The following is a 27,773-nucleotide window of genomic DNA, read 5'->3' as shown; positions in this document are numbered from 1 at the left end:
GTTTTCAATGTACAGTTGCCAATAGAATGGCATCATTGGTAATGCCTTTAATCTGTTGATGTAACTTAGATTTAACACTATGCTTTTATTCTACAGTTGATGTAGAAAACAAGTTAAAAAATGTCTCTCTTGAGAGCACAGATGATGGTTGGCAATTCCTTCAAGCTTACTTTGGTAATGGGCAAGTATCTAAAATCCCTGCTATCTCCATTAACTCAAATACTAAATGAGCCTGTATTATTTAGATAGGAGCCATCTGAACTCAGAATAGTTAAGAGTTCAGTAGCACATTTGTGTAACATACACAAGGTCCTGGATTTAATCCCCTGGATTTAATTCCCCCTGGAAACTTCCTTGGAGAATAAGAGGAGTCAAGAATGGCAAGTTGGGCTGGGAATGTGTCTCGGTGGTAGAGTGCTTGCCTAGAATGCACGAAGCCCTGGGTTTGATTCCTCAGTATCACAAACAGAAAAAAAAAGCCAGAGGTGGCACTGTGGCTCAAGTGGTAGAGTGCTATCTAGCCTTGAGCAAAAGCAGCTCAGAGACAGTGCCCGAGCTCCTGAGTTCAAGGCCCAGATTGGCCAAAAAAAGATTGGCAAGTTGCCAGGTGCTGGTGGCTCAAGTCTGTAATCCTAGCTGAGATCTGAGGATCATGGTTTCCAGCCCTGGCAATAAAGTCCGAGACTCTTATGTCCAATTAATCCCCAGAAAACCAGAAGTAGATCTGTGGCTCAAAGTGGTAGTGCGCTAGCCTTGAGCAAAAAGAGCTCAGAGACAGCACTCAGGCTCTGAGTTCAAGTTCCACAATCGACCAAAAAAAGAAAAGCCAACTCACCAACTCACACAGCATACATAAACTCTTCTTCCCCTTTAGAGGATAAAGACTGACATAAACGAATATTTAAGTAATCCCTTCTAGTTCACTGTGATATCAAGAACTTCAAATTTTCATCATGCAATACCGATTGTTTTATGGTAAATCAGAAGATGCTTCACTTCTATACTTTGATATGTTTCCTCTTAGTTTTGTGTGTGCATGTGTCATAGGCCATAAACTGAGCGTTTGTGCTCAAGGCTAGCACAACTCCACTTCCAACCTTTTGGTGGTTTGTCTTCTCAGGCTGGCTTCAAACTGTAATCCTTAGATCTCAGCCTCCAGAATAGCTAAGGATTACATTATAAGCCACCTACTTCCTAAACTAGTTCTTAATACTGGCTCTTTTATTAGAGGCCCACGCTTTATCCTAGACCTGTCCCATGAAATGCTTATGAATAATGCAGTGGAACTGAAAAATTCCATTAGTGATTCTGAATATAGGTGGTAAGGTGGCAAACTTAGGACTTTATTTCCATATCACCACTGTGGGGGGAAAATCTTAGTTAACTAAGTATTCTTTTAGTTGAAAATAATTCCTTAAAATCAAATTTAAAGAAAACCTAATGCCAAGAATTTTAATTGGCTACTTACCTTAGTATACTTAATATTAAGCTCAAGCTTTTATGTATGCCAAAGCATCTCTTTAATTCTCCAGCTTTAAGTTCCACTTTCTCTACTTTAAAGTACAGCTGGGATGTGAAATATTTTATTGTAAACTTCTTGCGATGGACTGTCAGAAAACCCAAGTATTACTAAAGGTAATTACTGCATGTTTACTCTCTTCCTCTAGTCACATGAATTTTATTCCTCGAGGACTGTATAAAATCAAGCATTGTACACGTAGTTGTTAAGCAGTTTAAATTTTATTGACCTCCCAGTTTTTAAAAAAAGTTAAATTTAAGGTCATACCTCTACGTTTGATGTAGTATATACAGATCGTGCAGAGTATGAGTATGAAGAGATACAAATTAGTCCATGCCCAAAAAAGTTTATTAGAGTACAGAATCATCTTCATAAATACATATATAAATTCTTATGAAGACAGGGACTGTCCAGGTTTTCCAAGACACTTTCCAAAGTGATTCAAGGCACAAAAAGTATGTCATGGTGAATATACATGCTCTAGACTTTGTGCCTCTGATACAGCCCATCAAAGATTTGGCTTCATGACTTATAAAACTAAATGTACTGAATGAGATTCTGTTTGAGTGAAAAACCACAGACCTATAAACATCATGTAGGTAACAGCTCCAAAATATGGAGAATACAAATACAGCACTTTTAAAAAGCAAACACAAAAGAACGGTGTATATCCAAAAGTGTTTAAATGCTTCCATTTTGGATAATTAAGAACCTATACAAGTCTGTTCCCTGAAGCTAATGCATCACTAGTCTCTACTAAGGAAACTGTATTCTAAAAATTAACATGGTTTTCAAAGTATTTCAAATTTCACTATATAAAAACCTAGAGAGACCAACAATATCCAATAGCTTCAAAAGATAGCTAAAGACTCTGATGTAATCAACTTTACCAATGTTTGTCCAGGTCTGTTTTATACACAAGGAAAATACACTCTATAATTTCTTATAAAATAGCAAGTAAGGAGTAGATGTAGGAGATGTAGATGGGGAAAGAGAATTCAGGAAGTCCTTCTCTTCTGTAACTTTCACTTCAGAATCATCAAAAAGCAACCACTTCCCCTCATACTCCTTTAAGCTTTGCACTATATACGAAATTTTGTTCTCAAATCCACTAATATTAACATCTGTTTGGTCATTGGATTCCTTGTTTCTATCAGATTCATGGGTCCCATTAGTATTAGTACTGTTAGTCTCAGAATTTTTATTTTCAGCAAATGCTGCACCAGCAACCTTATCAGGATTAGATGCTTTGTTGTATAGCTCATAATCTGCTTTGCTCTTTTGTCCTCCAAGAAGTCCAACAGCTTCCACATTTTTTTTGTTCAAAACTTTACTTGGCTGTGTATTTCCACCGACTCTAATCGACACTTCTTCATCATCATAATTTTCAGCCACACCCCTTGCTTCCTCCTCATTCAGTGGTTCTGGCTTACCTATTTCACACATCTGGTCAACCACAAAATTCCCCTTATCTAGTTCTAGACTGTTAAGGTCAGTGACTTTAACAGAAGCAGTGTAATGCCCACTACTAATTGTAATGCCACTATGCATCACCACCGCAAATAATCCATAGCTGTCATTAGTTGGTTTTGTGCTCCATTCTTCCAGTGACAATTTAAGAGGTGTCAACAAAGGAGTGTTGATCTTGGAAAGTCCACCACCATAACAATCAAACCTTTGGAAAGAAAAGAAGGTCCCATTTTAAATTCAAAACTCAGTACACCCAGCGCGAAACCAAGTTACTAATTTCAGTACTTTATTTAATGCTCATTTGAACTAAAAACTATACTAAAATAACTGCTAATGTTCAGGTGTTTCTCTGGATGAAGTTCTATTTTTCCTCATTTTCCTTAAACCCAAAGCCTCCCATGTAGCGTGAATTACAGGTGCAAACTCCTCACCATACCTAGCTTATTTGTTGAGATGAAGAACTAAGTTTTTGCTCAGGCTGGCTTCAAACTACCATTTTCCCAAACATCTTACCTTACAAAGTAGCTGGGCTTACCAGTTAAGGCATACTGTACCTAGCAGCTGTTAAATGGCATTACTAAAAGACTCAACTTTTGCCAAGGCACTGGTGGAGGGAGCCTCGGTGGCTCACGCCAATGATCAGTAGGCTGAGATTTGAGGATGGCAGTTCAAAGTCAGCCCAGGGAGGAAAGCCTGTGAGACTCTTTATCTCTAATAAACTACTCAAAAAAAGCCGAAGTGGAGCTGTGACTCAAGCTGTAGAGTACTGGCCTTGAGCAAACAAGATCAGACAGTACCCAGGCCCCTGAGTTCAAGCCCTAGAACCAGCACATACACACAAAAACTCAACTTTTGAAAGCAAGTCCTTTTCATTTCATTATAGTATATGAAAATTTTGGAAGCAAAAATAAAATATTTTAACTAAGTACTGTAAATCATGTTTCTGGCACAATGACATCTGAGAGCTACTGGGAAGCTCTCATTGTAATTTCAAGTGATTTATGTGGAAAGTAGTGAAATCTACAAGGACTCATATCAGAAAAAGTCAAGACTATCTAAAATGTGATTAGTCTATTATTAGATATTGAATTCTCAACTACAGAAAGAAATTATACAAATTTTTCAGACTGGCTAAATTTTCTAGTTACCTTAAAAGAATTGTCTTTCGGGCTGAGGAAATGGCCTAGTGGCAAGAGTGCTTGCTTCGTATACATGAAGCCCTGGGTTCGATTCCTCAGCACCACATATACAGAAAATGGCCAGAAGTGGCACTGTGGCTCAAGTGGTAGACTGCTAGCCTTGAGCGAAAAGAAGCCAGGTACAGTGCTCAGGCCCTGAGTCCAAGCCCCAGGACTGGCCAAAAAAAAAAAAAAAAATTGTCTTTCCACCCATCAAATATCAATATATTCAAAAACTTCTTCCCTGGGCTGGGACTGTGCCTTAGTGGCAGAGGGCTTGCCTAGCATGCATGAGGCCCTGGGTTCAATTCCTCAGTACCACATAGTCAAAAGATAAATAAAAATAAAAACGTCTTCCCTGCTTTAATCAATGCTAGTCAAGTTGAATTCTGTGCTCCTAGTATACAGAATTTGGGAAAATGTAAAAACAGCACTTTTTTGTGTGTGTGGTGCCTTTTCTATTCTAGATAAGCACTCATAAGCTACACCTCTTAAAAAAACCATACTTCATAATGAATTCACACCAAAAAAATCTGTATCTCATAAAGAAACTTAACAGGAGACTAAGACTCTTAGGCGATTATTTGCTTCATTTCAGTCAGTACTTATATTCCCAGTATTACAATATTATCTTGAGGAAAATTTCTCTTCTCCAGCATATTTTATCCACATAGCTTTTATTTACAATACTCACTCCAAGCCACTAGCAGCAAAGCACTTCAGATGAATAGTTATAACTTCAGGCATTTTATCAAACAGAAGACTTCGCTCTGCTTCAGTATAATGATGGCAATTTTCACAGAAATATTTATCTTCTCCTACAATCCTCTCCACTGAGGCAAATTGTGAAATTGCCCATCTCAAGGTCTTCATTTCTGTTTTTGGCTCTGGAGAAACTATAAAAGAGAATTCTTTCACTTACAAATAACATCCCATCAAAAATTAAACCTCTAGTTCCACATAGATTAGCATTCAATTTCAGTTGGCTAACTCATTTACAAGTAACTTAAGAGATTTCTTTTACTTAATACAAGCTCTTCTTCAGCAACACATATCCTTCATTCATTCATTCATTCTTGGTACTGGGGTTTGAATTCAGGGCCCTGCATCTGCTAAGGTGCTCTACCACTTGAACCATATCCCTAGCCCAGTAGCATTATATATCTTTAAAATACTTTAAAATTCATCAGCCCCAAAATACATGACAGGAACAACAAAACCAAAATTAACCTAGTCTGCCTCAGTTTAAGATGGACTACTTTAATAGTCAATTTTCAACAACTGACAGGTAAAAACTTTATAGTTTTGAGTTAGTGGCTCGTAATTATGTTAAACTTAACTCAGTAGCTTATTAAGCCATTTCATTTTTCAATTTTAACATACTATGTAGAAATGGTATCATTTTTCCAAAGAATGTTAAATTAAGCAGGAAGGCTCTTTATTAGACCAAACATGGTGATATTGTGAATTGCTGAAGAAACCTTCCTTATCCCACACAAGATTCTAATTTTGCTTACTTTCAGAACTCTCCTCTACTTTGGAAAGCTCATCTTCTTGTACTGGCACACTGATGTCCTGGAAATCTTCTCTTCTTTCTGTTAAACTTTCACATTCCAAACAGCGAGTCCTTAATACCAACTGACCTTGAAATAATTTCTCCACTAGCTCAAAGCCAATTTGCTCTGCACCTGAAATGAAAACAGGAAAATCTAAGTCAAGATACAGATTACTTTTCCAGCCTTATCATAAATAGCCAACATTCCATTAAAGTGTATGCTGAATTTAAAAAAAAAAAAACAACTCATTATTTTTAGCTTACTAGCATTAAGAGGTACCTTACTGATAAATGTAAAGAAGTCTTTGTAAAGACAGTTTGATGAATTAGTGTTATTTAAAAGTTGTTCAGGTTAGTGGCTCATGCCTGTAATCCTAGCTACATATACTTAGGAGGCCGAGATCTGAGGCATACAGTTCAAAGCTAGCCTAGGCAGAAAGTCTGTGAGACTCCTATCTCCAATTAACCACCAAAAAGACAACTGAGCTATGGCTCGATTGATAGAGTGCTAGCATTGAACACTAAAGCTCAGGGATAGTGCTCCGAACCAGCACCAAAAAAAGGGGGTGCTGGGTGAGTGTCTCAAGTGATAGAGCCACTTGAGGCACTCAATTCCAACCTCAGTACCACCAAAAAAAAAAGTTGGTAACTTCACAATTTGCTTGCAAAACTCCCTGTAGAATAATCCCAGAATAAAAATGACACTTTTTTTTTGTCAAAAGGCTTGAAAACTCAGGGCCTAGGCACTGTCTGAGCTCTTTTCTCAAGGCTGGCACTCTACCACTTTGAGCCAAAGCTCCACTTCTGATTTTTGAGTAGTTAACTGGAGATAAGAGTATCACAGGAACTTTTCTGTCTACACTAGCTTTTAACCACAATCCTTAGATCTCAGCCTCCTGAGTAGTTAGACAGGCTTGAGCCACCAACGTCCAGCGAAGATGGCAAACTTTCTAAAAAGAAAACATCAGTTCTATACATTTCCCCAGAAATATATAGAAACAGACAAAATCAAGAAGATATCTATTTCAAGTAAGGCATATAATTATTTAAAGTATAAAAACTTCATTAATGGGCTGGGAATATGGCCTAGTGGTAGAGTCTAGCCTTGAGCAAAAAGAAGCCAGGGGACAGTGCTCAGGTCCTTAGTTCAAGCCCCAGGGCTGGCAAAAAAAAACTTTATTAAATGAAGATTCCCTGATAAGCCTATGTCAATTGCTCCATAAAGTCTTTATTAAAATTTACTGACAGGGGCTGGGAATATGGCCTAGTGGCAAGAGTGCTTGCCTCGTATACATGAAGCCCTGGGTTCGATTCCCCAGCACCACATATATAGAAAATGGCCAGAAGTGGCACTGTGGCTCAAGTGGCAGAGTGCTAGCCGTGAGCAAAAAAGGAGCCAAGGACGGTGCTCAGGCCCTGAGTTCAAGCCCCAGAATATATAATAGCATACTTATCTAAGGGAAAAATTCTATTTCTGCAGGTATTAATACTGTCAGTATTAACTATTATACTGACCTTTGTTTATGGGCTTAACTTCATTGTCATTTACAGGTGTAACATTTCCTGAAGATTCAGGTCCACACCCACGAATTGTATTATCACTTTCATATTTTCCCAAGTCTTCTTCAAGATCATACTCATTTTCTTTAAATTGTCCTTTTGGTCCCTGGTTTGTTGTTAGTTTTCCCAGACTACAGAATTTAGAAAGAATGCTGGGTTGTTTAGATTCAGACTTTAACCAATTTATTTTAACTCTTGATTTCTTTTGTGAGGGTCTTGTACTCTCATTTTCAGAAATGCACTTGGAGATTATCTTAGAAGGAATCTCTAATGTATCACCAGTAGCTTTTCTCTTTGATCTAGTTTGTCTCTGGTTCTCTTCCGATGACTGGCATTCCTTGGATATTTTAACTTTTTTCTTCATGTTACCAAATTCACTGTCACTTTTTCTTTTCCCATTCCCTTTTGGGATTTTTTCGGTATAGTCCTCAGAATTCCTCATGCTGTCAGACTCCACGTTGTTAATTCCACACATTTCCTCTTTCTGATGAGAATTTTCTTCTACCTTAGTAGACTCTGACATATTGTTTATTTCTTCTTTTTTTAGAAATTGGCATGTTTCTTGAATGTTTCCCAAAATACACTGTAACACTTCCTGTGCATCATGCTGTAGATATCCTTCATACATAGGGTTGAGTTCCCTATAAATAAAAATATCATGAAAGAAAATCTTCCTAAAAATTACTTCAGCTTGAAAATCACTTACCTCTTAGAAATAAACACAAAATTTTATTTTACTTTCATCATAAGATTTTGTTCCTTTTCTAATTATAAGAATAGCTAATGCTGATATAGCTTTTATCCAAAATGCCTTTTATACTATATGTATACACAGTCCTAACCCCAACAGGTAGGAACCATTATCTTTACTATATTGACAGAACTGGAACTAAGGTACCAAGATGTTAAACAACTTGCCTGTGGTAACAGCTATTTAAGATGCAAAGCCTAGATTAGATTTGGCTTAACTGGTTGAGTGCCTGCCAGACAAGTGCAATGACCGAGTTCAAATCCTAATACCACTCACTACAAAAGAAGATCTAGGATCTGAAATTAACTCTTGGCCACCATGCTACAGTGTCACTTCACAAAGAAAAGTTTATACTGTACTTAAGTCTATTTCAAACTGGGTGATTTTTAAAATAATGCTAATTTGTGTATAGAGTAAGTTTTGTTTCTTAAAATAGTACTCCAAAGCAATCTAACCTAGCTAATCAATAGATTCCTTCTAAACACATGTAATAAAGTATATGGAACTCACAGTTTCTAATCTGAAATCCTTAAGACCACATGTACCTGAGAATTCAGAATTTTTCAGTTTTTTTCAGTTGTGGGATTTGAATTTAGAGGCCTGGGTGGTCCCAGAGCTCTTTTTGCTCAAGGCTTGTGCTCTACAACTTTGAGCTACATCATCATTTTGTTTCCTGGTGGTTAACTGGAAATAACAGTCTCATGGATATTCTTGCCTGGGCTGACTTTGAACCATGATTCTTAAGAGCTCAGCCTCCTGAGCAGCTAGGATTACAGGCAGGAACCACCAGTGCTCAGCTAAAATTTCAGATTTTCTTCCCCCAGTCTTGGAGCTTGAACTCAGGACCTGGACATTGTCCCTGAGCCTCTTTGTGTTCAAGGCTAGTGCTCTACCACTTGAGCCACACCACCACTTCCAGCCTTTTATGAGTTTATTGGAGATAAGAGTCTCACACTTTCCTGTCTGGGCTGGCCTTGAACTGCCATCCTCAGATCTCAGCCTCCTGAGTAGCAAGGATTACAGAGTGAGCCACCAGTGCCCACCTAATTTTGAGATTTTACTTGGTAGCATGCGGTCAAGGCTTGGGTTGGATCCTAGCACTACCAAAAGAAAAAATTTAAGTGTCGTGTGTGGTAACCTGTAAAGCTCAGCTATTCAAAAGATGGGGAAACTGCAGTCTATTGCCAGCTTCAGTTAAAAACGTTAAGATCAATTTTTTTAATGGTTTCTAAGGCAAAAGAGCTGGAGTTGTGGCTCAAGTACTAAGTATAAGGCTCTGAATTCAAACCCCAGTACCACTTAAAAAAAGCCCAACACTTGTTTTTGGTCATGGGGCTTCAACTCTGGGCCTAGGCACTGTCCCTAAGCATTTCAGCTCAAGGTTAGCACTCTACCACTTGAGCTGCAGCACCACTTCTGGTTTTCTGGTAGTTAACTGGAGATCAGTCCCAGACAGATCTCAGGCTCCTGAGTAGCTAGGATTACAGGTGTGAGCCACCAGGCACCTGGCTTATAGGGTGTTTTATTGTGTCGTTTTCCTCCATGTCTTAAGGCTTGAACTCAGGTCCTGTCCCTGAGCCTCTTTGTGATTAAGGCTAGTGCTCTTAGCACTTGAGCCACAGCTCAGCTCACTTCAGGCTTTTTTGAGTAGTTTATTGGAGATAAAGAGTCTCAAGAGGACTTTTCTACCGGGCTGGCTTTCAGCCTGATCCTCAGGTCACAGGCTCCTCAGTGACTAGGATTATAGGTGTGAGCCACCAGGGCCTGGATGTATTTTTAATGGAGAATACTGGGCTCTAGACAACACACAAAACCTGGTGATAGATGAGACTGATTTATACTTTCAAAGATAGACAACATGACATGAGGGAGCTGAATCTTAGTTAACTAAGTATATTAATTTTTCTACAGAAATATTTATGAATATTCATATTGGTAGTAAGTATGAATGGACTATAAGAAGCCTCTTGCAAGTCCAAATCTAGTGAGTACCAAATATATCCCCAAATAATCCAGTTTTCAGAGCTTCTGGGAAATCAAATGACCAGGAGGAGTTATAATGTTTCTTGCCCTTTATTCCTAATTCATATAGCACTCTCCTCTAAATACTGAAAGATTAACTACATAAGAGTTGGGCACTGGTGTCTCATGCATGTGTAATCCTAGGTACTCAGGAGGCTGAGATCTGAGAATCGTTCAAGCCTGGGCAGAAGTACCCATGAGACTCTTACCTCCAATTAACACTCAAAAACAGGAATTGGAACTGTGACTTTTCAAAGTGGTAGAGTGCTAGTCTTGAACAAAAGAGCTTAGGGGACAGTTCCCAGATGAGCTGAAGCCCCAACAACCAAAAGGAAAAAAAAAACTACATAGAATGGTAAAATTAGCCAGGTGCCAGTGGCTCACACCTGTAGTCCTAGATACTTAAGGAGGCTGAGATCTGAAGATCATGATTTGAAGCCAACCAGAATAGGAAAGTCCATGAGACTCTTGTCTCCAATTAACCTCCAGAAAACTGCAAGTGATACCATGGCTCAAAGTGGTAGTGTGCTAGCCTTGAGCAAAAGAGCTCAGGGGCAGAGTTCAAGCTCTATGACCCAAAAAGAAAAAGAATGATAAAATTATATTATATACCTGAGTGTGTTAAGCAGTCGCCTTGGCTGAGTAGCAAGTTCATCAGTATATTTGTCTGGATTTAAGAGAAAACTAGCTTGAAGCTGTTCAACAGAAATTATTAAAGACTGTAAACTACATATAAGTTCGTAACTTGCCAAAGGATCTTCTTTGCAATTTTCCTGTCAAGAAAGAAAAAAACAAGCAATAATTTCCTTTTTTGTTTTTGTTGGTCATGGGCTTGAGCTCTGGGCCTGGGTGCTGTCCCTGAGCTCTTCAGGTTTTCTAGTGGAGATAAAAGAGCCTCACAGACATTCCTGGTGAAGCTGGCTTTGAACATCGATCCTCAGATCTTGGCCTCATCCTCAGCAACTAGGATTACAGGCATGAGCCACCGGCACCCAGCAATAATTTCCTTTTTAAACAAATTATTAAGTTTCTTCACCCTTGATTGGTCTCACTGAGCAACCTAGCTTTTCTAAATCTAAATTCATCATCCCACAATTTCATCAGATATAGGAATAAACTTAACATTTTTTTCTCATTACTGTCTATGTGGATAATAATTTCCTGATTATGGCAGTGAGAGGTTTCTAGGGGTACTCAGTGGTAGAATACACGTTTATGTACAAAAGGCCTTCAGTTTGAACTCAACACCAAAAAAGGTATCGATTTCAAAACAAAATAGAAAATAACTGGTACATCAATATGACAAATTGTGACTACGATATACAATAAGTTTGACAAATAATACAAGAGAAACAAAAAAATAATATACCCAAGGTTACTGATAATGAAGTAAAGTCAACTTATAGGAATGGAAAACTGCCTTTTCTGACAACACTGAGAAATTCTACCACATTAACAGAAAAAAAATGTCTCCCGCCTCTTAAATGTTCTTGAATATCTACATTTTTTTACATACAAGCAAGTAAATTTCAATTGGATTTTTAAAAAAAATTTTTACCTTATCTTTTTGACTGGATTCATCCTTTAGAGCTTCTTTCTTCCTTGAAATAATATTAAATAAGTGCTTTACTCCAGATTTAAAACCAGGACAAAAATATAATACCTGTAAAAAAGTGAGATTGTTTACTTAACACCACACTGCAACAAAAATCATTAAAATACTATGTTTTCTGTAAAACACGTTTAATGTATATTACCTAATATTCAGATTAAGCTTTCTGTAAAAACTTATGTCTACTTCTTCAGTAGTAGACACTTCCAAGTAGACACTTCCCTCACAAACACTGTGCCCAGGCCAATACTGCTAAGATTTAAGGTTCCAAGCACATTCGACCTAATACCATTAGTTTCAGGTAAGTATACCAGGAATCAGGAGAGGTTAAAGGCTTGCCATGTCTACCTACCAAGGTCTCAATTTTGTTTTCTCCCTTTTACTTAGTGTATCATTTTCTCTTATTCCAATGAATTTTAGTAGCATGCAGTTTACAATCTTTTTTTTTTTTTTTGCCCATCATGAGACTTGAACTCAGGGCCTGAGTGCTTTCCCTGAACTCTTTTGCTCAAAGCAATAGCTCCTTTTCCAGTTTTTGAGTGATTAACTGGGCCTTTTCTGTCAGGGTCAAATGCAATCCTCAGATCTCAGCTTCCTGAGTAGCTAGGACTACAGGTGTGACCCACCAGTGCCCAGCTTAGAATTATTTTAACCTGGGCTATTTACAATCAAATGCAAAGATAGTATGGACAATTAAAAGTCATCCAATAACCTAAACTTCTCAGCAATATTAAACATTACATCATTCCTTGCTTCCTAACATTTCACTACATAGAATTAAAAATTGTCATTTTACCTGAAGTATACTATTAAGATAACAAGTATTGCCGAGATTATTCAGTCCCACAAATGGTAACAAGTTTTCTCTCTTCTCACAGTTTATAGGTGAGGACTGTGCTGCAGGAACAACTTGATCACTATTAAATATAAAGGAGAAAAGGCATGATGAAGTAGCATTTTAAATAAAAGTGGAAATATTACTTCCCTAGATTTAATCTTTTCCTAAAACTGGTAAGTGATTATGGTCCAAAAAAACGCAACAATTTCATGCAGATGACATTTTTAAACATCTCTTTATAGGCTCAAAATTGCTATATACTCAGGACAGAGATTTAAAAATTATTATACTCAGCAAGCCTCAAAATAATTAAGCCAGGATTCAGTAGCTCACACCTATAATCCTAGCTACTTGGGAAGCTGAGATCAGCTTTCCAGTTTGAAGCCAAACAGGGGGCACACTCTGAGATCCTTTTTCAATCAAAGGTTTGGTGAAATGATAGAAGCCCATCATCCTAGCTATGTAGGAGACAGATTTACCGGAACGACTGTAGCCGAGGACAAAAAGTTCCAGTCTCCATCTCTACAGAAAGTGGGTGTGATGGCTGTGATCCCAACTATTGCAAGTGAAAAAGAGGATTGAGGTCCAAGTACATGTTTGATCAAGAGTGACACCCTAACTCACAAACAACCAATGCAAAACAGGGCAGGATGTGTGGCTCCTTAGTATGTGCTTTCTTCTTTCCTTTTTAAAGTTTTTTTTGCAAGTCCTAAGGCTTGAACTCAGGGCCTGGGCACTGTCTCTGAGCTTCTTTTGCTCAAGGCTAGCACTCTACCACTTGAGCCACAGCGCCACTTTTTCTATTTATGTGGTACTGAAGAATCAAACTCAGGGCTTCAAGCATGCTAGGCAAGCACTCAACCATTAAGTCATATTCCCAGCCCTTCTTCTTTTTTAATTTTGTTTTGTTTTGTTTTTTTTGGCCAGTCCTGGGGCTTGGACTCAGGGCCTGAGCACTGTCCCTGGCTTCTTTTTGCTCAAGGCTAGCACTCTGCCACTTTGAGCCACAGCGACACTTCTGGCCATTTTCTGTATATGTGGTGCTGGGGAATCGAACCCAGGGCCTCATGTATATGAGGCAGGCACTCTTGCCACTAGGCCATTTCCCCAGCCCCTCTTTTTTAATTTTGGATTGTCAAATTAGTCTGGAGGTAACAAAACCCAAGTTCAATATTTATTCATCTATGCAGAGTTTAAAAACCACAGATACAGTAAAAAGATACATACATTTCAGATCCTCTGTATTCAGAAGCTTTTTCTTCATTTTCTTGAGAATCTGTGAAATCTAAGGCTCTCTTAGTTTCCTTTTTCTGAAAAAACTTCAGAGAAAGTCTGTTTTTCTTGGATGGACTACCTCTTGAAAGCCCACTGCTTTCACTAGGTATGACACCAGGCATTTTCTTTTCAAATCTCAAGGAGTTGACAAGAATTAACTTATAGAGGGCAGCTGTAATCACCAATTATATCTGTTAATCACAAAGAAAAGGTTTCATTAGTCCTCAACTTACCAAGTGTAAGCAACAAAATCACCAATTGTGAAAATAAGGGAATGGTATAAATTATAACTTAATATCTGTAAAGTACTACTGGCTATTTGGCAATCTTTTTTTAAGAAGACATAATTGTCATTAACTTTTTAAAAAATGACACTAACCTTTTATTACTTTGTTATAGATATAATGGCCACATTACAAAATACCACACTTAGCAGACCAGTAAAGTTAGTAGTATTAAGAACTAAAAACCCAAGTAGTCATTATAATTTATTTGCCCATTCAAAAAAGTATTGACTGAGCAGCTAGCTACCTTCTCTAATTCTAAAATAAAAGGTGGTAGGAACTATAGGATGACTAGAAAATCAAACTAGGCTGTACATTAAGTACTCCTTTCAAAGTCCTTTCTAGTGAATCTAGACATATAAAATAAAGTTTCTATAAAGCTAGAAGTATAATTCACATACAAACACAAGCACAGGTATAGTGTTATGTTCTACCTAAAAACATGCAAAGCTAGGAGAGTGGTTGTAAAACCTTGTTTGCTGCACTGTGTATCAACCTCTGGTGAACTATTTGTTCCAAACTTTAAAAAAACTATGTACTTTTTAAAAACTGCTTTTGAATAGGTCAACATGATATGGTTTGCCTATTTCAGCCTTAACTGCTTAAAAGCAAAACTTTCAGATGAAAACATGGCAATACTTGTGGCAGTTATTTTACTCACCAGTCCTATTTTTCATGAGATCTGGTGGAAAATTATCTGACAGGGCTATTCCACAGTTACTAAAAATTCAAGATTCTGAACAAATTTCAGACCTAAGATAATAAAAATGCACCATCCAAAATTCACTCGAATTCCATCCTTAAGCATTTCACTCTGCTATGATCTAGGAATACAGTGAACTTGGCAATGAAGTCATTTTTGATATGCAATTGAGGAAGAAGTGTTAAGCTGACAACTATTCCCTTCCTGTCTCCTACTCAATTTACTCTCCTGGCCTCCTAATGTCTGAGGAAATACTCTGTTATAGTAAATAATAAGCTGGCCTGTGCTCAGTTGACAGAGATCACTAAGCATTAATGACTGTTGGAAAAGGTTTCTCAAGTGACAAATTCTAATAAATAAGACTAGATTCTCCAAGTGACAGACTAACCAAAAGGAACAAATGATCAAGCAGCTACCACGCCAGGCTGTCTCAAAAATCAAACTTTTCTGACCCCCTCGAAAGTAATCATCAAAAAGCCAGGAGCTGATCTCTCACATTAGCCTAGCTATTGAGATGTGAGGATTGTGATTCAAAGCTAGCCAGGGCAGAAAAGTCCGTGAAACTCTTATCTCCAATTTACCACCAAAAAGCTGGAAGTGGAGATGTAAACTCAAGTGGTAGAGCGCTAGCCTTAAGGGGGAATAAATTTTTTTTTCAAAAGCTCAGGGACAGCACCCAAGACACCCATACACGAGTAAACGATCCAACATTTAACTTTACCAAGAGCACATCAACACTTCACGGGGGGCCATATCTGTAAGGGGGAGATTGTTAGATCCACACTATTCCTCCTCTAACTTATCAAGCTTCGCAGTAAACACAGTAGTGACTCCAACATTAAGTTCTTGACCAAATGACAGAGTAAACTCTCAGTCCCCATTAATGGCTCTCGGTTACTTCCTTTAAAGATAACAGGACTCACTCCCTGTTTCTTCAATTAAAAAAAAAAATAAAAAAGTAAAACAACTCGGGACCATATCTTCGCAAGGGGGTAAAGACACGTGGCGTCCAACCTACTTCTGTGGAAACTTAAGTGGAGAAAATGCGCGGTAAAATTTCGCAATTACGACGGCGCAGGGCGAGCGCAAACATTCCTCCCTCCCTCCCTAGCCGGCACCGCTGCCCGGGACGGAGGGAACTGCAAGCGGCGGGAGCTGCCGCCCGGAGCGCCCGGAGGGGCGGCCCGGCGGCCCCCGGCCCGTCACTTGGCCTATTTACGCCCAACACGCACCTGCCTCCGAGGATCCGGGGCGGCGCCCTCCGGGCTGCAGAGCACCCGCGGGGCAGTCCGACTACGACTCGGGCCCCCAAGCCAAACGGCGCCGGGCCCCCCGGCAGCCGCACTCGGAGCGCCATCCCGCGAAGCGCTCGCCCCCGGCGGCCGGGCACGGCCCCTCCTCCCCAGGCCCTCCTTACCCGGCCATGGCCCTCAGCGAGATCCGCGGCGGCGACGCAGGCGAGGGCAGCCGGGCAAGCGTGTGGGAGCGACAGGTGAGTCCCGGCCCGAGCCGTCGGGCCCCGACCCCAGGAGAAGCTGCAGGGCTCGTCCACCCCGCGGGGGAGTGACCATCCGTTCGCTCGCGGAGCGGGAACCGGGCCGCCGCCGCTCGGTCCTGCGGGGGCCGGCGCCCACTACATCCCCGCGGCGGCGCCCGCCCGCCCGGGATGGCCAGGAGCGCCACACGCAGCGGTCGCGCTCACGGGGCGCCGGAGCCGCTAAGGTCTCCCCGCTCCTCCACCGAGGGGAACTTGGCGCGTTTTCCTCAGCCTCAGGACCCCCGTGTGTTAGCCTCCGCCCGCGCCAGCGCCGCGAGAGAAGGGGGCGTCCTTCGAAAACGCCGGTTCTCGTCTCCACGCTGCACAGGGACCAGAGGCAAGGGCCGCCACGCGAACGCCCCTGGCAGCCGGCCGCACGGGCTCCGGAATCCGCTGGAACGGTAGTTCCGTCCAAGATCCTAACGGGTTCTGCACTTTCAAACAGCACAGGCACAGGCACGGGCAGCTCGCGCGGGTCCTCGCAGGCGGCGCGCGCGACGCGCCGGAGGCCGGGCTGGCGCGCTCGAGCTTCACGCCCTCTTTTTTCCTTTCTCTTTAACCATTCGTGCTCTCCAGTCGAGGGAAAAGCGGGCGGGTCCGGAGACCGATCGGGGAGAATAAGGGACCTATCCTCGCTCCTCAGAAAGGAGCCCCTGGGTGCTCAAACGCGCCAATCACAGGTACACAGTCCACGACCCCGCCCCCTCCTGCCGCCCAAGGTGAGCCAATCAGAAGTACCTAGGCAAAAATACCAATTGGATCGGCGGAAAAGGAAGCCCCAGCCAATAGAAAAAAAAAAGAGGTGGGAGGGATGTCTAGCCAATCATTGTGGGACATACAGCGTGTTACTCCAGAGCGGCGCTTCTCCTTTCATTCTCATTGGCGCCCGAGAGCGCGCTTCATTTGCGGACAGTTAAATAAGTCCGGCTTTGCCTCCTGGAGGGCGGGACGTCGCGGAGGGTGCGGCTTCCGGAGTGAGGCCCCCGCCCACTGCAGGCCCCGCCTCCCTTTCTTGCGTGCGCACTCGGGCGGAGCGGGGCGGGGTTACCAGGGAGACGAGTTTCGAAAAGTGATCGGCTTGACGGCGGCTGCGCGCATGCGCCTTCCGTTTGGAATAGAATGGGAAACACTATTCCCAGTCCAAGGGCCGTCGGAGAAAGCTCAGCTCTCCCTTAGATTACACCAAGCTCCCCCAACCCCAAGCCACGTAGCCGAGGCCCCTTCCTCCGTCTCTCTGCGCCACCGGTTTATTCTCCCCTTCTCCGACCGCCCAAGGAGAGAGCATCCTGCCCTGGTTGCCGGGCTGCGTCGCAAGCCCCTAACCACAGAACTCCATGCAGCCCCGGGAAGGCTTCTGCCTGTTTGGTTTTGTGTTTGTCCGTTTACCTGTGTGTCCTGGGCTGCATTAAGCCCTGATTTAGCCCTGGCCGGGCGCTGGTGACTCTCTCCTGGTATCCTAGCTACTCGGGGGCTGAGATCTGAGGAGCACGGTTCGCAGCCAGCCCAAGCAGAAAAGTTCATGGGATTCTTATCTGCAGTTGGCCAACAAAAAGCCAAAAGTTGACCTGTAGGACTAACCTTGACTAAAACAAATTCAGCAAACCGTGGCTGGGCCCTTGAGTTCAAGCCCTAGGACCAGCACACACACACACACACACACACACACACACACACACACACACACACACACGATTAGTCCAAATGCATTTAAAAAGTATTTTGGGGTGCTGACTTACTGTGTCATGCCATTTTCAAATGCACTCTGTGCTGTAAAGGAATTACAGGTTCTAGAGAGAGGGAAATGTGCTATGAAATAAATAATATAAATGATACAGAAAGGAAACAGAGGCATGGTGTTTTAGATACAATAAGGTGACATTTGACCAAAGAGCGCTAAGGAGAAAGCCTTTGGATGAATGTCCCACGTCTTGGGAAAACAAGTTACAAAAGTGCTAAAAGCAAGTTGTAATCCAAGTACTTAAAGCTTGGGAAGGACAGGACATGTAGGGCAGAGTAGGCCTGAATGAAAAGATTTCAAGGCTCTGATGATGGATGGTTCTGAGCTAGGAGAATAGCAGGATTTAGATAATGGCTGACTGGGACAGATAAACCGTGGACCCTCAAGAGTTGAAGCAGAAACTTCAGTAGTAGGCTGGTTCCTAGGCTATGGGATAAATTTGCTGGTTTGGAATTAGCTGCCCAATTTACAAAATCAAGGTTCAGCTAGCAATTTTATGCTGGGTGGCCATGTGCCAAACTAAAATCCCAGAGCCATAACATTAAGAAAGAGGGATAGAGCCAGGCGCTGGTGGCTCACACCTGTGATCCTAGCTACTCAGGAGGCTGAGATCTGAGGATCATGGCTCAAAGCCAGCCCAGGCAGGAAAGTCAGTGAGACTCCTATGTTCAATTAACCCCCAGAAAACCGGAAATGGAGCCACGGCTCAAAGTGATAGATTGCTAGTCTTGAGCAAAAGGAGTTCAGCAACAGGGCTGGAAATATGGCCTAGTGGTAGAGTGCCTGCCTCATATATATGAAACCCTGGGTTCGATTCCTCAGCACCACATGTATAGAAAAAGTCAGAGGTGGTGCTGTGGCTCAAGTGGTAGAGTGCTAGCCTTGAGCAAAAAGAAACTAGGGGCCCTGAGTTCAGGCCTCAGGACTGGCAAAAAAACAGGGGGGGGTGGAAAGAATGGATATTAAAAGACAAATAATCTTCCTTTTCCTGTATTGGGTGGAAGGAGGGGAAAGTCATCAGCAGGTAAAATTTTTCTCAAAAAGGAAAAAATCGATTCAGTATATCTTTTGGTTTCTTGAAAGGCAAATCTGCTAATGTGCTACATACCTATTTGCTCCTATGGAAGATATAGACATGCTGCCCTGACCTCTCTTTGAGGAAGAGCTTTTAACTCCCAATCTACAGGGCATAGTTCCAGTTTTCAGTTCCATCAAGTTGATTTCATCAACAGCCAAGATTAAACCCTCTCTAGGGCAGCTGCACTGGGTAAGAAAGCAGGGCTCAGCCATCATGTCCCACTGCAGACAGAGTAGATACTACTCATCCAAGAGTTCCTAGCCACAGTGACCAGTTTGTTGAATCTGTAATCAAATATTACTTCTTCCTCTTGATAGTTTTGCTTCCTCTCAAGTTTGTACTTCAAGTTGTGTCTCAACATGTGTTTACCAAGAATTCTGCCTGTAAGAGTTAGTACTAAAATAGGTTGCGGAAACAGGCCTAAAAGATGGGGATGGGAAAAACAGAATTATGGGGACCTGAAGCATAGCAGGCTCCTGGCACAAGGTGATTTCTAATCAGGGTAATGTCCTGGGTAGAAGGGAATGTGCCACCAGATATTAAAGTGAGGAGTCTGAAAAGCCTAGATGGGAGAGAGGCCATTCATTGAATTGCAGATGTCGTGCTATATAACATTAGGAGAGCTTTTGTTAGGCTGGCCTTCAGTTTTCCCTTAATGGTCTGATTTGCTTGTCTCTGATTATCTCCCTAGATGGAAAGTTCTGCTGGTACCTGAGCTACTTCCCATAGAAGGTCTGCTTTTTTGGAGCTTAGGTGCTCCACCCAAACATGCTTTTTGTCTATAAAAGCTTTGTGTAGGGCCTGGGAATATGGCCTAGTGGCAAGAGTGCTTGCCTCCTATCTCGGTTCGATTCCCCAGCACCGCATATATGGAAAACGGCCAGAAGGGGCGCTGTGGCTCAGGTGGCAGAGTGCTAGCCTTAAGCGGGAGAAGCCAGGGACAGTGCTCAGGCCCTGAGTCCAAGGCCCAGGACTGGCCAAAAAAAGAAAAAAATGCTTTGTGTAAGCTCTGTTCTCAGCGGGCTGCTGGTCTTTGGGACAGGAGTCCATCTGTACATGCTGGCTCTCCAATAAAGACTCCCAATTCGACCTCTCAAAATGTTGTCTTCTCTGTTTCTCATGACTGAGTTACCTTACAACACTATGATGGTGCCTGCTCTCACAGCACACACACACCAGAGGGAGTGAGGTATCTGACTTAGAGACCTATACAGAAGAGCTGTAATAAAAGACTGTCCCAGAGGGGACAAAAGAAAATAATGAACAACTGAGGAGTGGGTAAAGTGAGAAAGCCACCATGTGTTTTAATGCACACAAAGTTGTCGTTTGCAAGGAGAAAGCTGAGTGCCAGACTACAATTTGGGTGGCTGAGCTTTACTACTCAGGAGGCTGAAATCTAAGATGGCAGTTTGAAGCCAGCCAGGCCAAGAAAGTCTATAAGACATATCCAATTAACTACCAACAATAAAAGCCTGAAGTGGATGTGTGGTTCAACTAGTAAAGCATTAGCCTTGAGCAAAAGGCTTAATCAAGTATAGTACTTGGGCCCTGAGTTCAAGCCCCAGGATTGGGAAAGAAAAGAAAAAAGAAAAGAAAGGAAGAGGGAGGGAAAGAGAAAGAAAGAAAAAGAAAGGAAAGAAAAGGAACAAATAAGTAGCTAAATACCCCAAATATCAGTTCTGCTATACCAAAGTCAGGACCCTGGTTGAGAAACCTAACACTATGATACTTGGAGATGATGCTCTTGCAATGGTTAACTCTCCAGGCTCCTCTAAATGCCTGCAGTGCAGCTCACTCTTCTCTACTAAAAGCTATCATTTTGCCATGCCAGAAGATCTTGAACAAGCTGCTTCTTGCCCCAGTACCTCTTCCCTCATACCTAGCTTTTTCCCCAGTAAGCCTACAATTACCACCTAGTTTGCAAAGGTGTTAAGCCTAGTGATGGAGATAATGGTGCATGTGCATGCATAGGACTGAATTCAGAGGACATTTAAGGGGACCAGAACACAAAAATGGATATGGAAAATTGTATTGCCTTGGGAGCATTTCCCTGAAGTTTAAGATTTAACATCCTGTGAGGATCACCAACAATTGGTGTGAGCTTCTTAAAGTGTTGAAAAAGTAATGACTCACTAAATAAAACAAATACCCAAAGAGGTAGGTGGTAAGAACCCACCATTCCCTAGGATTGTGGACAGAAATTGTTAGAGCAGTGTTTTATAAGTACTGCCAGGTGCTAGTGGCTCACGCCTATAATCCTAACTACTCAGGCACACACACACACACACACACACACACACACACACACACACACACACACCACACAGTACTGTTACTGAAAAGCTTTTGTTGGAAGCATCCTTTTGAAAGATGCCTTTGGCTCAACAGAAGATCAACTGCCACAAACTGCCACTTACATCCAAGCCAGAAAGAGGAGACATTGCAGCCTAACTACTGATTGGTGCAAACATAGCCCTTTATTTGCATAATGGACTATATCATGACTCATGTAACCTGAGGAGACTATTGTGATTGGTGCAACACCCTTGTCCTGCCCCTCCTTCCGGTATATAGACAGACCACTGGACACTTTCTTTTTCTACCTTACTGAGCTACTACGTTGTTGCTTCACTGCTGTTATAGCGTCAGCCCTCAGCAAAGGCCTTTTCTCCTGTGGTTTTGCCTATCTTTACTGAGCTTGCAAGGCAAAGAGAAAGAAGCAGTGGCAGGGAGAAAGTTGCCCTAGCAGCTGGACAATAATAAGACTAGCAAGCTGAGTATCCTGAGCAAAACGTATAGAAGTGGTGGGAGCAAGGAGTAGCTAGCAGCAAAGACTATCTATAGGCAACAGATAGCTATAACACCTAAAGCTTTAGGTTGCTTGTGGTATAAAGAGTGATAGTTTAGGGCCTTGAGCCCTGTACTGTTATCCTTGCTCAGACCCAATCCTGAGGCCCAAACCATGGTGTATCACCACCCTAGTTGCAGAAGTCCAGGGATTGCTATTGCCAGTGTCATCTACTACCCTTCCTGCAAATGCCACAAGGGCTCAGAGTTTCTGATGGAGCTTTTTCTCGCCTACTTCTGATTTTCATCTGAGTTGAGCAGAAAGACAACAGTCAGCTGGTTTGTAAAAGTAGAGCAGGTAGGTGGGACAGGTATGTGGGAATTGAAAGGCTCAGGGAAGTGGGGTTTTGTTTGTTTGTTTGTTTGTTTTGCCAGTCCTGGCCTTGGACTCAGGGCCTGAGCACTGTCCCTGGCTTCTTTTTGCTCAAGGCCAGCACTCTGCCACTTGAGCCACAGCACCACTTCTGGCCATTTTTTATATATGTGGTGCTGGGGAATCGAACCCAGGGCTTCATGCATATGAGACAAGCACTCTTGCCACTAGGCCATATTCCCAGCCCGGGAAGTGGGTATGATAGAGGGGATACATTATGCACTGTGTTTTGAGGGAGAGCCCAGAGGATATACCATTTACCAAGGCCATAAGGGCTCCCCTGGTGCAAATGTGAGCATTGCTTAAAAAAAATGTCCAGACATGGTCCTGACTAAGCACAGCTATGGACAGCCCTGATTAACTGATAGTAATGAGAATAATAGCCCCCAAAGAATAGAGGCTAGGTGATAGTGCTTAATTACCGGAAGCCAAGGAGCAACAATTACAACCTAGGAAGGAGGCCTGGCCCATAGGGAGTTACTGGAATGGCTTCTAGAACATGGTGTCCTTAGGTCAGATATGACAATCAGCAAATTTCTACCACTTTTGCCAGAAAAAAAGAAGGGAGTGGGGTGAGGGAAGATGCTAAGGACTGTTACTTAATCTCCATGATTCTTTAGTTTGGGCACCTGAGTGAGTTTGTAAACATGGGATGTAGTTGCTGAAGATATCTCCAGAAGAAAGATCCTTGCTACATCTCAACAATTATAGATGGTAATGATTTCCCCAGTCATTACCCAAAGGCATAGTTCACCATTTATTCACATTACTACTGAAAGCACCCATCCTAGAAGACCACACAGATACAGTCTTGTACAGCAAAGCTGTTTATTGCCAGCAGGGGCTGACAAGGCCACCTCTGGGAGAAATGGCTCCTGTCCTTGTACAGGAGCATCTTTACACAGTCGTGGGACTAGAGACAGGAGGTACTCCTTGTAGCCGCAAGTGGTCACTGAAGATAGCAGCACGCAGGCCAGGCAGAGTTTAGAGCTGGGCAAAGGGGAGGGAGGGATGCAGGCTGATTCTGGTGGGAGTCCCGGGGACAGCTCTCTTTTCTTTGTGGAGGGCAGGGTGGAGATAGGTGTGGGTGGAGGGCTTTCCACTGAGCTGATGCAGCAGGGGGCTAGAGATTCATGCTGAAGGCCTAGGATGGAGACTGTCAAGCCCCAGATGGAAGAGGACATACTAACAAATACTTTGAAGAAATGAGCCTACCTAGACTTTATGTATGTATGCATGCATGTTTATTTTGACAGGACTAGAGGTAAAACTTGGGCCATGTACTTGCTAAGCAGGTTCTTTACCATTTGAGCTATGCCACCAGCCTCTACCTAGATATTCCCAACAGTGGAAGACACAGAGTCTAACTTTACATCCAGAGACTGGACACATCATGGTGACATTATGCTAAAATGAGACACGGAGACCCATTGCTAAATGGAATCAGGAAGATCCAGATCTGTACACCATCCAGTGGTCATTTTCCCACTCTCCAAGTCTATGATGAGGTTGACTGATGGTGTGCACCCACTCAGTCCTCTGCTCCTGGAGGAAAACACTATCATAGTGGTGGAGTAGACCAAGAGGAAACCTTTTAAATGACCTCTCTACCCAAGCCAAACAGTATAGCATCTTAGCTCAGGTCATTAAAAAAATATTACAGATGGATGGGCTGGGAATGTGGCTTAGTAGTAGAGTGCTTGCCTAGCATACATGCAGCTCTGGCTTCAATTCCTCAGCACCACAGAAAAAGCCAGAAGTGGAGCTGTGGCCCAAGAGCTAGAGTGCCACCCTTGAGCAAGAAGAAACCAGGGACAGTACTCAGGCCCTGAATCCCAAGCCTGGCACAAAATGTGTGTGTGTGTGTGTGTGTGTGTGTGTGTGTGTGTGTGTGTGTGTGTGTGTGTGTTATGGATTGAGTGGCTTAAACAACAGACATTTATTAATACCCATAGGTCTTAGAGGCTTGGGATTCCAACAGCAATGTGCCAGCAGACTCTGTTACTCAGTTACTGCAAATGGCCACCAACTCACTATGTCCACTCATGGCCTTTTCTCAATGCATGTGCATATAGCGGGACCTCTGATCTATCTTTTCATAAAGATGCTAGGGCTGCTGGTGTGGCTCAAGTAGCAGAGCACTTAGCAAATGGGAGGCCTTCAATGGGAGGAGTTCAAACTGCAGTTCCACCAAAAGTGAGCAAGCAAACAATCATATTAATCTGCTTATTCTGGTGGCACACACCTATAATCCCAGAGTTGATGGAGGCAGGAAGATGTCAGCGTTGAAGCCAGCCTGCACTCTCAAACACACACACACACACACACACACACACACACACACACACACACACACACACACACACACCCCACACCACTAATCCCATCATGGGACTCCATTTTCATGACCTCATCTAGTAACAACAGAATGTGTATGCTCCCCAAAATTCAAATGTTGAAACCTAATTCCCAATGTGATAAGAGGTGAAGGTAGGATCCTTAGAAATTACATTTGAGATTTGATTAGGTGACTTTATGAAAGAGATTGCCTTGTGCATTAAGCAAGACAGTTTGTGTTTTAAACAAGACAGTTAGTTGCCTTTGAACCAGGAAGCAGCCCTCACATATAGAATCTGCTGATGACTTGATCTTGAATTTCCCAGCCTGAAAGACTGGGAGATATTTTGTTGTTTGTAAGCCATCCAGTCAATGGCAATCTGTTATAGTAGCCCAATGGACTAGGACCTTCTTTAAATACATTTATCTCTGAGAACTTAACTTGCACATATTTTCACATTGAGTATCATGGTTCCAACATATGAACAAAACCAAAAACCAACATTCAGTTTTTACCACAAGAAATCACATAGTATTATATTTCAGAAGGGAATGGTAGCAAATAGCAGCACCTTTTTTTTTGGGGGGGGGGGTGCCAGTTCTGAGGCTTGAACTCAGGGCCTGAGCACTCTCTCTGGCTTCTCTTTGCTCAAGGCTAGCACTCTACCACTTGAGCCACAGCACCACTTCTGGCCTTTTCTATATATGTGGTGCTGAGGAATCAAACCCAGGGCTTCATGTATACAAGGTGAGCACTCTACCACTAGTCCATATTCCCAGCCCCCAACTAGCAGAATCTTTATGAAGCTAAAGAAAAAGAAAGCAGACCTGCTGATTCCCATCAGGTCCCGATTATAAACTATCCATCTGGGCCTGCAAAAATAAATAGACCATGAAGGACGACAGTAGATGACTACAAGCTCAACCTATTGGTGGGGTTGGTTGCAGCTGCCAAGTCAGATGTATGTTTGCTATAGTAGATAATACAACTCAGATATGTATTCTGCATCCTTGATTGCCATGAACGCATTCTCTTCTGTTCCCAACAATCTGAAACTATTGCAATTAGAGGACCCATTCACAGTTTGGTCCCCAGGCTAATTTATTAGCACTCCTACCCCAGTCATAAAATGTCCTCAGGAGATCAAGACATTCCAGCCAGATCCTGAACATCAGGGAAGAATGGACAACTTATGGTCTATCAGGAGACTTAAGAACCTGAACAGGGGCTGGGAATATGGCCTAGTGGCAAGAGTGCTCGCCTTGTATACATGAAGCCCTGGGTTCGATTCCCCAGCACCACATATATAGAAAAAGCCAAATGTGGTGCTGTGGCTCAAGTGGCAGAGTGCTAGCCTTGAGCAAAAAGAAGCCAGAGACAGTGCTCAGGCCCTGACTCCAAGCCCCAAGACTGGCAAAAAAAAGAACCTGAACAGTTTCTTATGGTGGAAGTGCAAAGAAATGTGCAAAAGGTCAACCCTTGTGTTCCATAGTGGAAAGTCAGCACATAATGAGTAAAACAATCAAGAAGTAAGCATGTTACTTAGATATATAGGGAGAGATGTCTAAGAATTGAGTGCAAGGTTGAAAGTGGTTGCCTTGCAGAATGGGAATTCCTAAGGAACCATTTAATTCTTTAAACCATGAACTGTATAATTTTGAAAAGAGAAAAACAACTTAAAAAAAACCTCTCTAAATTACTTTCTCAACCTGCTAGAAAAGTTCAGAACAATTGGACTCAACTGGAGCAGGATGACTGAATTGGGATGAATTTTCAAAGGTATAAATTAAAGGAAGACTCAGTATCAGAGCCTTTGCTTTTCATCTGAGCAAGTTGAGCAACATCAAAACAGCAGATCAAACCATTATGTAGTAATTAAATCTAAAAGAAATAACTACCAACAATTAAGTTGTTTAAGATGTAAATGTCCCCTGGCTTCAGATTTCTAGTTTTCTTTTAGTCTTTTTTAGGGTCAAGTGGAAGGACTTTATGCTGAAGGAAGGAATGCCCTAAGCCATCTTAACATTTGATACGTTTAGGAGATGAATGTCCGGTAAGTGGGGGAGTGCAGGGAGAGGCTATTTATATTTCATAGGAAAAGAGTTTTGTCTTTCAAATGCCATAACTTTTTTAATCCTTTATATATTTAACCCATCCTGAAAAGAGACTACAATTAAACTGCAACCACAGTATTTTTTTCTTCTGAATAAAATTTACTTTTATAAAGTACTTGGTAAGTCAGGCACCAGGGCTCATGCCTGTAATCCTAGCTATTCAAGAGGCTGAGATCTGAGGATCAAGGTTGGAAGCCCAGGCAGAAAAGTCCCTGTGAGACTCTTATTTCCAGTTAACCACTCAAAAACTGCAAGTGGCGCTGTGGCTCAAATGGTAGAGTACGCGCCTTGAGTACAAACAGGTTCAGGGACAGTGTCCAGGCCCTGAGTTCAAGCCCCACAATAGACAAAAATAAAGTACTAAGTCTTTGAAGGGAAATCAAAATTTTATTTTCATTAGAGCATCCTTATGGACTCATAACTGTTTATGATCTTGTTTTAATTAAGTTTTTGGTGTGTTTTTGTTTTTGTTTTTTGGCCAGTCCTGGGCCTTGGACTCAGGGCCTGAGCACTGTCCCTAGCTTCTTTTTCTTCAAGGCTAGCACTCTGCCACTTGAGCACTTGAGTACTTGAGCCACTTCTGGCAGTTTTCTATATATGTGGTGCTGGGGAATTGAACCCAGGGCTTCATGTATGCGAGGCAAACACTCTTGCCACTAGGCCATATCCCCAGCCCCTAATTAAGTTTTTTTTTTTTTTTTTAAGATCACAGTGTAACTTGTGGGAACTCCTTTTAAATTAGCTTCTGGATTTTCAACATTTTGAAAATATCCTACCTTCTGGCAATTTATGGTTCATCCTTAAGTCTTTCTTGCCAGGTGCTGTTGGCTCATGCCTATAATCCTAGCTACTCAGATCTGATGATCATAGCTATCTCCAGTAACCATCAAAAGCCAGAAGTGGAGCTGTGGCTCAAGTGGTGTAGAATACTAGTCTTGAGAAAAAAAGAGAGAGGAAAGAAGAATGGAGAGAGAGAGAGAG

At 42.2% G+C, this 27,773-nt stretch overlaps 1 protein-coding gene across 1 annotated transcript; it reads right to left on the bottom strand.

The window, feature by feature from the left end:
* Nucleotides 1-1,720: 1,720 nt before the first annotated feature.
* Nucleotides 1,721-16,323, bottom strand: Usp1 (ubiquitin specific peptidase 1). The gene is made up of 9 exons (XM_048351456.1): nucleotides 16,185-16,323; nucleotides 13,733-13,971; nucleotides 12,464-12,584; nucleotides 11,614-11,718; nucleotides 10,668-10,828; nucleotides 7,238-7,923; nucleotides 5,685-5,855; nucleotides 4,862-5,063; nucleotides 1,721-3,194 (listed from the first exon to the last, which is right to left on the bottom strand). The coding sequence occupies exons 2-9, from the start codon at nucleotides 13,900-13,902 to the stop codon at nucleotides 2,453-2,455; spliced, it is 2,358 nt and encodes a 785-aa protein (XP_048207413.1). The 5' UTR covers nucleotides 13,903-13,971; nucleotides 16,185-16,323; the 3' UTR covers nucleotides 1,721-2,452.
* Nucleotides 16,324-27,773: the final 11,450 nt, after the last annotated feature.

Source organism: Perognathus longimembris, chromosome 7 (assembly GCF_023159225.1).
Source record: "Perognathus longimembris pacificus isolate PPM17 chromosome 7, ASM2315922v1, whole genome shotgun sequence".
Taxonomy (NCBI): Eukaryota; Metazoa; Chordata; class Mammalia; order Rodentia; family Heteromyidae; genus Perognathus; species Perognathus longimembris.
Note: the sequence above shows the minus strand (reverse complement) of the source record. Positions and strands in the feature narration are given on the sequence as shown.